Below are 13,505 nucleotides of genomic sequence, written 5' to 3'. Positions count from 1 at the left end.
AGAAACAATGTCTAGCCCATGAAGTACATCCCAATGACCGAGCCACCTTCATTTAAACCCATATCCCTCTCATTTCTCTCTCTTCTCTAAAACTAATGACCCATCTCCCTTCTCACAAGTCGTCGTCCTCCTTCTCCTATTTTCCCTTCGCCTTCAATCTTTCTCCTCTACTTTTTCCACATTTATCTCTCGAAAAATTCGCCGGACTTGGTTCGTTGTTCATCGAAAGCTCGCCGATTTCGTTTGTTGTTCGTCGAAAACTATCGGTTTTCATGCGCCGGCTGATTTCAAAAACTCGCCATCTCTTAAGCTTTGTCGCCGTGCACGAAATCACCATTTCATCATCGTTGTTCGTTTTCGTCGTTCATCGAAAACAGTAACTGTTTTGTCATCTCTCTTCACATCAATTGTAATTTCATTGGTAAATAGGTTTTTTTTATTTAGAATTCAGTGTATTATTATTAGTTTATAATTTGTTTTTCGAATTTATTATATATTTTATAGATCTAGGGTTTTAGTTTTTCATTTTAGTTTTCAATTTTTTTTCTTTCTTTATTAGATTATGTTTATATGTTATATATATTTTTGTAAATTATTTTTTTTTTTTACAAGTTTGTTAGATTTTTGAATCTTTTGTACACAATTTCATTTTTTAATTTGATGTTTATTTTTTTTAGTATTTTGTATATATATATGGAAAATTATTGAGTATATTTTATATGAAAAATTATTGAGCATATTTATATGTAAAATTGTTGTATGTTATCATACATTGTAGTATAAAAAAAAATTGCTGACGACATTGTTGACTTTGTTTGACGCTCCTTCGTGCTTATTTAGGGGGGAATTTAACCTAATGCGATTTTCATGGTAGCGCACCACTTTTTTTAAATTTTTCAACACCCACAATTTGATGCGGTTATTGTGGAAAATCGCATCAGATTCTCACTATACTAATGCGGTTTTTAACCGCATCAGTTTTTTGGTTAGCTGCTACAGACCCATTTGATGCGGACCAAAATTGCATCAGTAAGGCGATTTTGACCGCATCAGATGGGCTTTTTTCCACTAGTGAATAAACCTACTAATGTTATACACGCAATAAACATTCAATAGTTGAATTAATTTTTCCAAGATATAAAAAAGATGATATGCATCGAAGTTACTCCCTAGTTTGCTACAAATTGATAAAAGAATAAAACAATCTGATTATATTCTTAAATATGACATAAGATTAATCACACAATTAAACTAGTAACGTACTAGCACAATTATGCAAAAATCATAGAATACAATCATACAAATTTAAACCATAATCAAAGGAAATAAATAGAGAGTTTAGATCTAACAAAAATGATTGAAGCTTCATGATAATCTTCTTTAAGATGGTTCAATCTATAATCGGTATGGCATAAACAAGTCCTATAATTGAAACCTCTAAAACTAAACTAGAAAATGAAAACTAAAAGAGAAAATAGTAAGAGAGGAATGGAGTTTTAGATACTATCTCTTCTCTTATTTACTGCCTTATGCGTCCAAAAACAGGTTTGGTATATCTACTAAAGCCCCAAAATCAGCTGATAATTGCACTGACTTACCATGTCGCGAGGTGCGAAATACGTTGCACCGTGCGATAAGTTCTTCGCACCAATGAACATTAGAAACCTGGCCTTGACAAGAGGGTCGTGATCCGTGACGCCGCTCGCGAGGTGCCAAGCTTGGGATCACGATTCGCGATCTCCTTCATTGGGTGCGATGTAGCTATGATGCTCGAGACTGTTACTAGTAAGAGAGGGATCGCAAGGTGCGAGCAACTCGCGGGGTAGCACCTACAAAGGTTGTCGCTGGCTGGCTTCTTGCTGCTAGCTTCCGGCACAACTGGGCTACACAATCCGGTCGCGACCCGCTACTATTCTTGCGGGGTGCGAGGCTCTTGCACTGAGGCACGCTAGGCACACTTAGTGCTTCTGCACAACGACAATGCTTGACGAAAACTTGTGATGATGCTTGGCAAGTGTAACGATGTTGTTGCGTCGTTCCAACCACTCATGCTTCTTCGTGTTACAATCTTGCACTTTCCGGACATTTCCAACATAAATATATGTTTCACCTTAGGAGTTCGGAACTTACAACTGTAACAATAATTAACGTACAAAATTCCGAGCTTCTGCTAAGAGCTAAATAAAACGCCAACATTGACAAGTATGATTAAAACCGTTAGCAAAAAGTACCCAAAATATAATGAAAACAACATATAACTTGAGCCTATCAAGTCCATTTTGGACCCGTGCCAAGAACAAAAGCAAGATGGCAACAACAAGCAAACAATGCAGGCAAATTGGCTAGGAAAAATGTGCAAAATGTCATACCTGCAAATGCAACTGCAGATCCATTGTACAAGTGACTCGAGTACGTTGAGAAGATGATATCGAAGATCCCAAGAGTCTGGAAGCCCATCGCAATAGCTACCTTGCCAAGCTATGCTGACTCGCCATTTGCAAATGCCGTTGCTTTGTCGAAATCCCGAAGTGTTTCATTGTCCCTACCATGAAGCTGTATGACGGAACGGTAGATCCTAGCGAGTATGTCGTCCAATATAAGCAAAGAATGATTATCATTCCAATACCCCGTGAGATGCAAAAAGCTTGCATGTGCAAGGCATTTGGGTTGAATTTATCAGGTCCCGCCCTTCAATGGTTCATTAATCTACCTAATCATGCTATTTATAGTTTTGTAGGTTTTGTGGACATGTTCAACCTCCAATTTTCCAGTAGCAAACACCTTAAGAAGCAAACCAACGACCTCTACCAGATTGTCTAAAGGTATGACGAACCATTAAGAGACTGCCTCAATAGGTTCAACCACGAAAAAAGTCTCCATCCCAATATGTGAGGCTCCTACAACCATAGGGCCCTTCAGGAGAGGTTTTCTCGTAGAATCAGATTTGTACAAGGAATTGACAAAATACCCTTGTCTGACGTTTGAGATACCCAAGCCAAAGCTTTTGCACAAATTTGGTTTGTCGAAGATTTGGACATCAGAAAGGGAGCAATTTCCTTGGCAACTTTCCAGGCGATTTCCTAGACAACTTTCCAAGCGACTTCCTAGGCAATTTTCCTGGCGACTTCCTATGCAACTTTCCAAGCAACTTCCTAGACAATTTTACAAGCAACTTCCAAGGCAACTTTTGGAACAACTCCATAAGTCGATTCTAGCAAGAAATAATCAGCAAGATGCCAACTCAACAAGGATCTTTTCATGGTCAATTCAACAGGAATCTTCCCGTGGCAAATCAAATAAGGAATTTTTCCATACCAAATTAAGTATTTATAGGTAAAAAAAGTAACAAGTTGTTTTTATCTTTTACTCTCATTTTTTTCTTTAGGCAAGCAAACAACCAATCCTTTTTTTTTTGCAAGACTCTTGAAAACTATTTTCTAATGGCAATTTCACCCAATAACAAAACACGCGTAAACTATTGGTATAACCTTTCAAAAGAAAGGAACAACGCCTACGCAAATTACATAGCAAATGAATACAACAAGCAACTTCAAAACAGTCGACATTTTCGTTTACTACAAAATGCTGAGAAAAACAAAATTCGATTTCAAACAAACATACACGAATTGCTTCCAGCAAGCAACATTGGAAATGCATGTATAAACCAATAGCATATACAAAGTGTTGATAGAAAATACATACAAATAACAAAGTTTGAGGCATATTCACTTTTAAATTGTTACATAAGGAAATTGCAAAATGTCATCTCAACATGGATCTTGCAATGATCTCATACGCAACTAATCAACATTTCAAAGTAGAATTTCTGAATTCGTCATCATTACTTCAAATAAATTAGGAAATTTGAGGGTATTGTTATGGAGTAAAATTTCAGTCCACGTGGCAGCAATATAGTGGCAGTATATGTGTACAAGTGGCGGTAAGAGATTGCTTTGAAGATAAAAGTATGGATCGCTGATGTGGCGGGAGGTTAGTTTTGACCTTCCTAAGAAAAAGGGAGTCAATAGCATCATTGGGAAGACCAGCAAAGAGGTTACAACAACTTAGCAAAGATTATGGTGGAATCCATAGAAAAGAGAGTCTAGAGCTTGCTAGTAGGGAAGTAGTTAAATCCTCCAACGACAACATATTATTACACTATAAATAGCTCATTTATGTAGCATTTAAACATCATCTCTTCACACCAATGCTTTAGCTCAATCATTCTCTCTCTCTCCCCCCTTAATTTTTATTTCCTATTCTTTTTTTGTTTTTTTGGCAATTCAAAGTTATTATTGATAAAAAAAAAAAAACTGGTACAACCTAGGAAAACATCAATGGCAAAGAATAGAAAGTTACACTCCCCCACCTTCTACGAAGGGTTTGGAGATAACTAACACTAAAAATCCCTACACCAAAATAAAAGACATCACAAGCTAGTCTCAAACAATGAGAAGCTGCCTTAGGTCATCTGTACATCTACAAGCCACTTTATACACAATTTGCTTAAAACTTTGACTAGTATCTAAGCCAATTCCTCCAAACACACTCTGATTTCTCTCATGCCAAATGTGGTAAATTCTTTCAGCAAAAAGCATTAATAACAGTCTGTCTTGAGGCCTCTTATTATGGGCCTTAGTAGCAATGGATTAAACTTCATCTGCTAAAACTCTATGGTGATTAACCAGCCCAATTTGTTGAAGACATAGATTCCAGATTTTTTGTGAAGTTGGACATTTAAAGAATAGATGAGAGGTAGTTTCACTAGCTCCTGAGCAAAGAACACAAGTGTTGTCAGTCAAGATTCTCTACTCACACAATCTACTTTTGGTGGCTAATCTGTTATGTAACATTAACCAAGTAATGAATAGGGCCTTGGGACTAGGCCTATTATTATATATAATTCTTTTCCAATGTATTTTTTTTTTTTTTTGATAAGTAAGTGTAATATTATTATTGCTCAAACACATTACAACCAATACTCTCTAGGCAAAGCAAACCAACTAGGTTGGACCCCTAAGCCTAGAGAAGTAACAAGGACAATCCATTACAAACTTACAAACCAATTTTGATCAACCCTAGAAACCTTCTGAGGCATAACAACAACAACTCGCTGCTTAACAGTTTGTTTGAGACTAACAAATACATGCCTAGGATTTGGAACAGTTTGATCCCAATAAGCCTTGTTCCTGCATTGCCATGTGAAGTAAATTGCAGCAGCAATGCTAGCACACCACACATTCCTCTTGAACTTAGTCCTCTAATTATGTTGTATCCATTGCTGCAAACGAACCAGATCAGTAGATCTACTAGTAATTCCCATCCACTGTTTAACTTCACTCAGCAACCTTCTACTAAAATCACACTTAAAAAATAAGTGAGCCTGAGATTCAACTTCAATGTCACATATGCTGCATGTATTTGATTTGCTAACACCAAACTGAGCTAATTTTTCCTTTGTGCATAATCTGGTCTATATAGCTAGCCAGGATATGAACCTGTGCTTTGGAGTGTTGATCCTATTCCAAACCATGTGATCCCAATGAACATGCTCCAGTTCTTGCTGCTCCATCATCTTGAGATATACTTTTTTTGTAGAGTAAGTACTCATTGAGTAAAACTCTTCCCTACTAAAGTACTGCTGTAGTGTGTGTTTTGTTGCACATATTTGTCTCCAATACCAGCTGCCACTGGTTCTTGGAGAGTAATCCCACCAATCTGCATCCATCAAGTACACAGCTTGGATCCATTTCACTCAGAGATTCTCAGCATGTTGTGCCACACTCCAAACATACTTGCCCATACTAGCTACATTCCAAACATGAATATTTCTAAACCCAAGCCCACCATGTGCTTTGCTTCTACAAGTTTTTTCCCAAGCAATGTAGCCTGACTTGGTTGTATAGGCATTCCCAGACCAAAGAAAAGCTCTGCAGATTCTTTCTATGTTGTGTAGAACTTGTTTTGGAAGCACATACACCTGAGCCCAATAAACATGTAGGCTCATAAGAACAGAATTAATCAACTGCACCCTTGCTATATAGGAAAGATGTCTTGAGCTCCACATCTTAATCCTAGCAGCCATCTTCTCAACTAAGATTTCACATTGGCTATTAGAAATCTTTTTTTGAACATATAGGGACACCCAAATATTTGAAAGGTAGATAACTTCTTTGCAACCCTGCCACATGAATAATCCTTTGAATCTCCTCCTCATTCATAGCACAGTAGTGAAACTCAGACTTCCCCACATTTGCTTTCAAACTAGATGTGTCAGAGAATAGTTTGAAAGCTTGCAATAAAAGATATACAGATGGAAAATCCCCTTTACTGCATAAAATAAGATCATCTGCAAAGCAGAGATGAGTGAGATTAAGGCTTTGACACTTAGGGTGAAATTGAAATTGCTCCAGTTGGCTCATCTTCCCCAGCACCCTAGACAGATACTCCATACAAATGACAAACAGTAGAGGAGACATTGGGTCTCCCTGTCTTAGACCTCTTGTTGAGCCAAAATAACCTTTCCTGACTCCATTAATCATCAAGGAGAACTTAGGAGTTGTAACACATTCCATAATCAAATCTATGAAATGATTAGGAAAACCTAAGTGGATGACATCTCATGTAAAAACATCCAATCAACAGTATCATAAGCTTTCTGAAGGTCAAGTTTAATTAAACAACTAGGTTTAGCTGATTTCCTACCATAGTGTTTAACCATGTCTTTCACAACCATAATATTATGCACAATATATCTTCCATGAACAAAACCTCCCTGATTCTCAGCAATGATGTCTGGAAGCACCCCTCTCAATCTATTGCAGAGAATTTTAGTGATACATTTATACAGAACATTATAGCATGAGATAGGCCTGAAATCACTTACAGTGGTAGGGCATTTACTCTAGGATGAGAGTAATCACTGTAGAGTTCAGCTCCTTGAGAAGCTTCTTATGTGTGAAAAAATCCAATATTGCAGCAGTTACTTCATTACCTACTAACTCCCAGTTATCTCTGTAAATATGGGCCCCAAATCCATCTGACCCAGGTGCTTTATTGCCAGGGATAGAGAACATAGCAGCCTTCACTTCCTCTGTTGTATAGGGAGCATTCATAACTCTTCTATGCTCTTCATTGATTAGAGGACCAATCTGAACAATTTGCTGTAACACATGTCTCCTATTAACATGATTATTACCCAGCAGCTTCTGATAATAGTCAATGAAAGCCTCTTCCACCCCTTTTGCATTATCCTTCCACACACCATGAGCATCAGTAATAGCATAGAGCTGCATCTGAACCCTTCTAGCTCTAATACTCTGATGAAAAATAGCAGTGTTTTCATCACCATGCTTAATCCATTCAAGCTTTGCCTTTTGTTTAAGGTATTCTATGTAAATTTGATGCTTGACTTGATATTGCCTAGTAGCAATCTGCTCAGCCTCTAAATATGCAATCTGCCCTGGGTGCTTGTGCATTTCCACCTGTGCATCTATCATTGCATGATAGGATATACTATCATCTACCTGAACATCATGAAACCCTACCTTATTAAGGTTTTTTAGAGCAGCTTTGACCAGCTTCAACTTCTGCACTACAACAAACATCTTTGTACCTTCAACTCTTTTATTCCACTGATCCCTGATTGTGCTATCATATTGAGGAGAAAGCCTCCACATAGTGTAATACTTAAAAGGTTTTTTACCACTATCACCTCTAGGATAAACAGTCAACAAGGCAGGTGAATGGTCAAAGTCACCTTCAGGCATGAAGCTCACTTTTGCTGTTGGAAATACCTCCTGCCAAGCCATGTTACTAAGTGCTCTATCAATTTTAGAGAACACTATATTATACCCCTGCTGTTTATTATTCCAAGTGAAAAAACACCCTGAGCTTTTCAAGTCATCTAAGCCACAACTAGCACACCAGTTATTCATAGGCATCGTCTCCTGAGCCCTAACAACAGCACCTATCGTTTCATTAGGATATCTCACACAATTGAAATCACCCATGATTAGCCATGGGTTAGTAGTATAAAGCTGAGCTAGATCCTGCCATAAAACTTCTCTCTCCCCACATTGATTAAAAGCATAGACAAAAGTGCAGTAGAACTATGCACTTTGCTCACTGGCTCAATGAAACAGTGCATGAGCTGACTTGTTGCTTTGATAATATTTACTTGAAATATTCCAGGCTTCCAAGCTAAAACAATTCTACCCCCTAGGTGATAGCTTATATTTGAAGAGAAGCACCATCCTTGAAACACTTTATGATACAATTCACCAAGATGAACAGCCTTCACCTTGGTTTCCAGCAAGCCAACCAACCCCACAACATATTTATGGATGAAAGCTTTAACCTCCTGTTGCTTTTTAGGATTGTTGACTCCCCGGACATTCCATGCTAAGACCCTATCCATTGTCAGAGGAAGGGTCCCCCCCCTCCTAGTTTTGACTTCCCTTTGTCACCATCTAACATTCCATCTGCATCTATTCCATGTCCATGAGCATCCCCTTCCAGTGTCCCAAAAACATTGCTAGTAATTGTAGGTTTGTGTTGCCCTACTCTCACTCTAATAGGTTTATGAGCCTTCTGGAAACCTTCTGGGTCCACCTCTGGCTGAGCCTTTTGTATAGTAGCCTTTTCTGGCATTACCATTTGCCTATTCTCCACTGCCTCCTTTGGCTATTGAACAGCTTTCTGAACCCATTGCTGCTTATTAGCCTTCTTACAATTACTTGTCTCATGGCCCAATAGATGACATACCTGACATTCTATTGGTTTCCATTCATAATGGATATCTACCTGAGTTCGAACACCATGTTCATTTATAAAGTGAACACACTCCGGAAATTGTTACAATTGAACCTCCATTAGCACTCTCGCATATTGAACCTTATCTCTCTTCTTAGTTGCCTCATCTCGTTGTAATGGTTTCCCAATTTCTTCAAAAATTTTAAACAAAGATTTCTCACCCCAATATTTGAATCCTAGTTTCAATTAGATCCAAATTGGAATTGATTTCAGTTCTTCTTTTTCCACATCCATGTCCTGATTCCAAGGCTTAACCACCAAGGGTTTACTATCAAAGAAGTAATTCCCCTTCAACACCATATCACGATTTTCCATAGCCTTAAATCTCACTATGTAAATGCCTAGCTTCACCATAGCCACTTTATCAACCTGGAAATTCTTCCATATTCGTCGAATAAAACCTTCCATTACTTGAACAGGAGGATTTGATCCAACAACATAACATATCACAGCTGAGCTCCAGAAATCAACCTCTTCTCGAATGTCTTCTATGTCAATTTTAACTTCATTTTCACCATTTATATTCATAACCTCAATGTCATCTACTATATCATCAGATGAAGGAATCAAAATAGGAACAGGGGTTACCTCATTACGTTCCTTATTTTGAGTCTTGTGAAGAGAATCAAGCCATTCATTGAACATATGCCGAATCTCTGATTGCTGAACTAAACTACGTATCGATGATTTCGGGGTCAATACATCTCCCAATCCAAAATCCAATGATTCCACTCCCATAACTTCATCAATGGAACGAGTTTTTAAAGCTTGTGAGTCCGATGATGCACCTATTGGCTTAACAGCCTTCTTCCCTGAACCTCCAGACTTCTTCGCCATGGCAATGGTATAAACCAAGAAAAGAGGGTAAAAGAAGAAAGCAATGGAACAGTAACCACCTAGAGAGAAGCGGGAGTTTCTCTCTCTTCTTTCTTTTCCAATGTACTGCTGGATGTTCTCCTCTCATGGCCATATATTACTTCTTTATTGAGAAATGATCTGCAACACGAAGGTGTTGGGTGTGATGTTCCATGAATATATCTCTGCTAACCAAAATCTTCTTCAGAGTCCAAGAGAACCTAACTGGGATGACCACAGTTATGGGGTTGATATGCTTTATGTAATACGCATGAATCCATTTTATCCAAATCCTATCTTGCTTCTGAGTGATAGCCCATAGGTGTTTAGCCACAACAACTTTATTCCAAACAACTAGATCTTTTAAGTTCCACCCTCCACAGGACTTCTTCATACATAGAGTGTCCCAAGCAATAGGGGCCTTCTTATTACCTTCACTTTGACCACTCTACAGATAGTTTCTACAAATGCTTTGAACTTCTTTCATAACTTTTTTAGGCAGCACAAGGATTTGACACCAATATAGTTGGAACCCTTGTAGGATAGAGCCAACAAGTTGGACTCTAGCATCATTGGAAACCTTTTTAACTGACCATGCATTGACTCTAGCAACAGTCTTTTCAATGAGAGGTTTGCATTCCTGATAAAAGAGTTTCCTAGTTGTAAGGGGAACTCCGAGGTACTTCAAAGGGAAAGAGCCCATTGGCATCTGAACAATAAGCTGCAGTCCACTCTTCTCTTCTTCAGTGACACCAGTAACGTACGAATGAATCTTCTCCAGGTTTGCCACAAGGCTTGAAGCATGAGAAAATTTACTAAAATCATCAAATAGTAGTTGAAGAGAACTATGATCAGCTCTAGCAAACATTAGAAGATCATCAACAAACATCAAGTGAATAATATGGAGCCTTTCACTTCTTGGGTGGAAATTAAAAATTATGCTTTAGGCTGCCAAGACATCTTGATAATAAGTACTCCATTCTAATTGCAAAACGAAAAGGGGACATAGGATCCCCTTGTCTCAATCCTTTCTTAGCCTTGAAAGGCATACAAGGGGTACTATTTATCAGTATAGAAAATGATATACATGCCGTAACCCATCCAATGAATTTGGAGGGAAAACCAAGTTCATTCATCATCATATGCAAAAAAGGCCACTCAATAGAGTCATAGGCTTTCTTGAGGTCCACTTTCATCATACATCTTGGAGAGATATGCTTTGTTTTGTAGCCATTAATGAGTTCAGTAGCCAGCAGGATATTGTCAGATATGTTTCTTCCAAGCATGAAACCAGCTTGAGCAAGATCTATCACATCACTGATCATGCTTTGCATTCTTCTTGTTAATATCTTGGCAATGATTTTGTATATGACTGTGCAGCAGGCAATAGGCCTAAGTCTTTCACATAAGAAGGGCTATGCACCTTAGGGACCAATGTAACAAGAGTACAAGTGATAGCTTGATACATCTCTCCAGTGTCAAAGAAGTGATTGACAACATTATAGATATCAAATTTTATAAGCTGCCAGGCTTTTTTGAAGAAAAGGTTATTAAGCCATCTATGCCTGGAGCATTACTGTCATCAATCGATCCAAACGGTAGGTGAAAAGAACTCGTATCAGGCTGCCACCGCTCGACAAATGTTGAAATCAAGGGTGCATCAATGTGCGTGAAAATAGTAAAGGGGACAGGGTACAGAGATGTTCTACGAAGACAATCATGTATCGGTGGAGGCAACACCCTAACGTGCACAAATCCTCTCTCGGGTCTGACGCTTCAGGGGAATCCTATCCTCCCCCCCCCCCTCCTAAATCTCCTGATACATATTGATTAAGATAACAAGAGCATTCAAAAGATTAAACATGAACAAAGAAAGAGAACATAAGTTGTTTGTTACAAACCGGTTCAATTAGATTGAACAACCACCACTTTCACTAACCAAATACCACCAATCTAAGATCAAGTTATAACAATAAGCTTCTAACTTGCATCCACTTTGAGTTTCAATCACTAATTCAACGATTAAGTGATAGAATTAAGCAAAGATTTGAGAATGGTCTAAACTGACCGGAAATACAATAAGCACACAGCTTAATGTTTCAAGCATAAAAGCTTCAATTTTCATTCAAATGACTTAATTCCAAAAGGATAGCAAAGCTAACATATTTTTTTACATTGTGTCCAAATTTCGGCTGATTTGGACTTCCCTAGCTATGCCAACTAAGCTAATAAAATACATGAAACAAAAATTACAAACTGTCCAGCACACTTCCTACAAACTAGCTTAGATTTCTATTGGAAGTTACAAAACAGGAAAACTATCAATAGGATACTAAAGTAAACATATTAAACTATTACTCCTCAAAAGCTTGTCCAATTTGCAGTAGGAATGATTGTTGCCCAAAAGCTTCAAAGAGAAGCTAGGACAGACGCTGGGGAGCTGGGCAGCAGCACTCCTTGCCTTGAAGCCTTCTCCTCTCATTGGATGGAGCTCTCCTTGCCATGTGAACTTCATGTGGACTTATCCTCTTCCCTAAGTCTTCAATTCAGTAGGTGGTGGCAACCAAAAGCATCAAAAACATCTCCTAAAACTAGCTTATACAACCGGATTACATGAGCTTATGCTAGCTTAACTCTTAAAGCATGATTAACATAACTTAAGCATGTACTTAGGCTACTAATCACTTACTAAACGATTACCAATACATAATGATGTTTAAGGTGTCATTAAGTATTACTAATCTTGCTTAAGTAGAGATTAACATAGGATTAGCCTAATCAAGTTGCTTAAGTAAGGTATTAGATAAACCGAGCTAGTTAGGCTTAGAAATTGAACCTCCTTTACCATGTTCTCCTTTTGATCATGTAGAAGAAGACCTTGGTTGCTTGAACTAGATGCTCCTGCATCATTCTCCTCAGGTTCGAAAAGGTCTTCTTGTAACTCTGAATCATCTGCAAGATATGGAGCTAAATCACCAACATTGAATGTAGCTGAGATGTTTCCCATTTCATCTGGCAATTCTATCTTGTATGCATTGTTGTTGATCTTCTCTAGCACTTTGAAGGACCATCACTTCGTGGCATTAGCTTGTTCTTCCTCCTTGTAGGAAATCCTTTCCTTCCTTAGATGTAACCACACTAGATCACCTGGCTTGTAAAGAACTTCTTTCCTGTGCTTGTTTGCTCGAACCTTGTATGCTTCATTCACCTTCTCTATTCTGGTTCGAATTTGCTGATGAAGTTGCTTCATTCCTTTGCTTTCACTTCAGCTTCTTTGCTACTATGTGCTTCAATAGGAAATGGAAGTAAATCAATAGGACTTAAAGGATTAATCCCATAATTTACCTCAAATGGTGAGTGTTTAGTAGCATAAGTTGGTGATCTATTGTAAGCAAACTCAGCATGAGCTAGCTTTAGATCCCAATCCCTTTGAGACTTGTTCACAAGTATCAATAGTTAATGTCCTGTTGGTACTCGTCTCGTCTGGCCATCAGTTTGAGGATGAGCAGTAGTACTAAACAGCAACTTAGTACCTAAAAGCTTCCACAAGTTCTTCCAGAAATAGCTAAGAAACTTTACATCTTTATCAGAAACAATAGACTTAGGAACTCCATGAAGTCTAATTATTTCTTTAAAGAACAAATCAGCAACATGAATAGCATCATCAGTTTTATTACAAGGAATGAAATGAGCCATTTTAGAGAATCTATCTACTACCACCATGATTGCATCTTTTTGCCTTTGAGTTCTAGGTAGAGCAACAATGAAATCCATGCTCACATCTTCCCATGGTTGAACTGGAACAGGTAGAGGCGTGTAAAGCCCTTGATGAAAGG

The 13,505-nt window shown here is 38.1% G+C and overlaps 2 protein-coding genes across 2 annotated transcripts; both read right to left on the bottom strand.

Moving 5' to 3' along the window:
* Window positions 1–6,604: 6,604 nt before the first annotated feature.
* On the bottom strand, window positions 6,605–8,012 carry LOC130591811 (uncharacterized). The gene is made up of 2 exons (XM_057395740.1): window positions 6,904–8,012; window positions 6,605–6,815 (listed from the first exon to the last, which is right to left on the bottom strand). Exons 1-2 carry the CDS (start codon window positions 8,010–8,012, stop codon window positions 6,605–6,607), a joined length of 1,320 nt encoding a protein of 439 aa, XP_057251723.1.
* A 1,775-nt stretch (window positions 8,013–9,787) lies between these two features.
* Window positions 9,788–11,003, bottom strand: LOC125498712 (uncharacterized). Its single transcript, XM_048646970.1, has 3 exons — window positions 10,645–11,003; window positions 10,250–10,526; window positions 9,788–10,117 (listed from the first exon to the last, which is right to left on the bottom strand). Exons 1-3 carry the CDS (start codon window positions 11,001–11,003, stop codon window positions 9,788–9,790), a joined length of 966 nt encoding a protein of 321 aa, XP_048502927.1.
* Window positions 11,004–13,505: the final 2,502 nt, after the last annotated feature.

The sequence above is a fragment of the Beta vulgaris genome, chromosome 6, assembly GCF_026745355.1.
Source record: "Beta vulgaris subsp. vulgaris cultivar EL10 chromosome 6, EL10.2, whole genome shotgun sequence".
Taxonomy (NCBI): domain Eukaryota; kingdom Viridiplantae; phylum Streptophyta; class Magnoliopsida; order Caryophyllales; family Amaranthaceae; genus Beta; species Beta vulgaris.
Note: the sequence above shows the minus strand (reverse complement) of the source record. Positions and strands in the feature narration are given on the sequence as shown.

Excerpts from the sequence above, each read along its gene's own strand:
- LOC130591811 (XM_057395740.1), bottom strand. The coding sequence starts at position 8,012 with ATGGGTGATTTCAATTGTGTGAGATATCCTAATGAAACGATAGGTGCT. Across the intron at positions 6,816-6,903 it reads GTGATTACTCTCATCCTAGA|ATTGAGAGGGGTGCTTCCAG; the intron begins GTAAATGCCCTA and ends TCTCTGCAATAG.
- LOC125498712 (XM_048646970.1), bottom strand. The coding sequence starts at position 11,003 with ATGCAAAGCATGATCAGTGATGTGATAGATCTTGCTCAAGCTGGTTTC. Across the intron at positions 10,527-10,644 it reads CGTTTTGCAATTAGAATGGA|AGCTGATCATAGTTCTCTTC; the intron begins GTACTTATTATC and ends AATGTTTGCTAG. Across the intron at positions 10,118-10,249 it reads ATGCATGGTCAGTTAAAAAG|AGTGGTCAAAGTGAAGGTAA; the intron begins GTTTCCAATGAT and ends AACTATCTGTAG.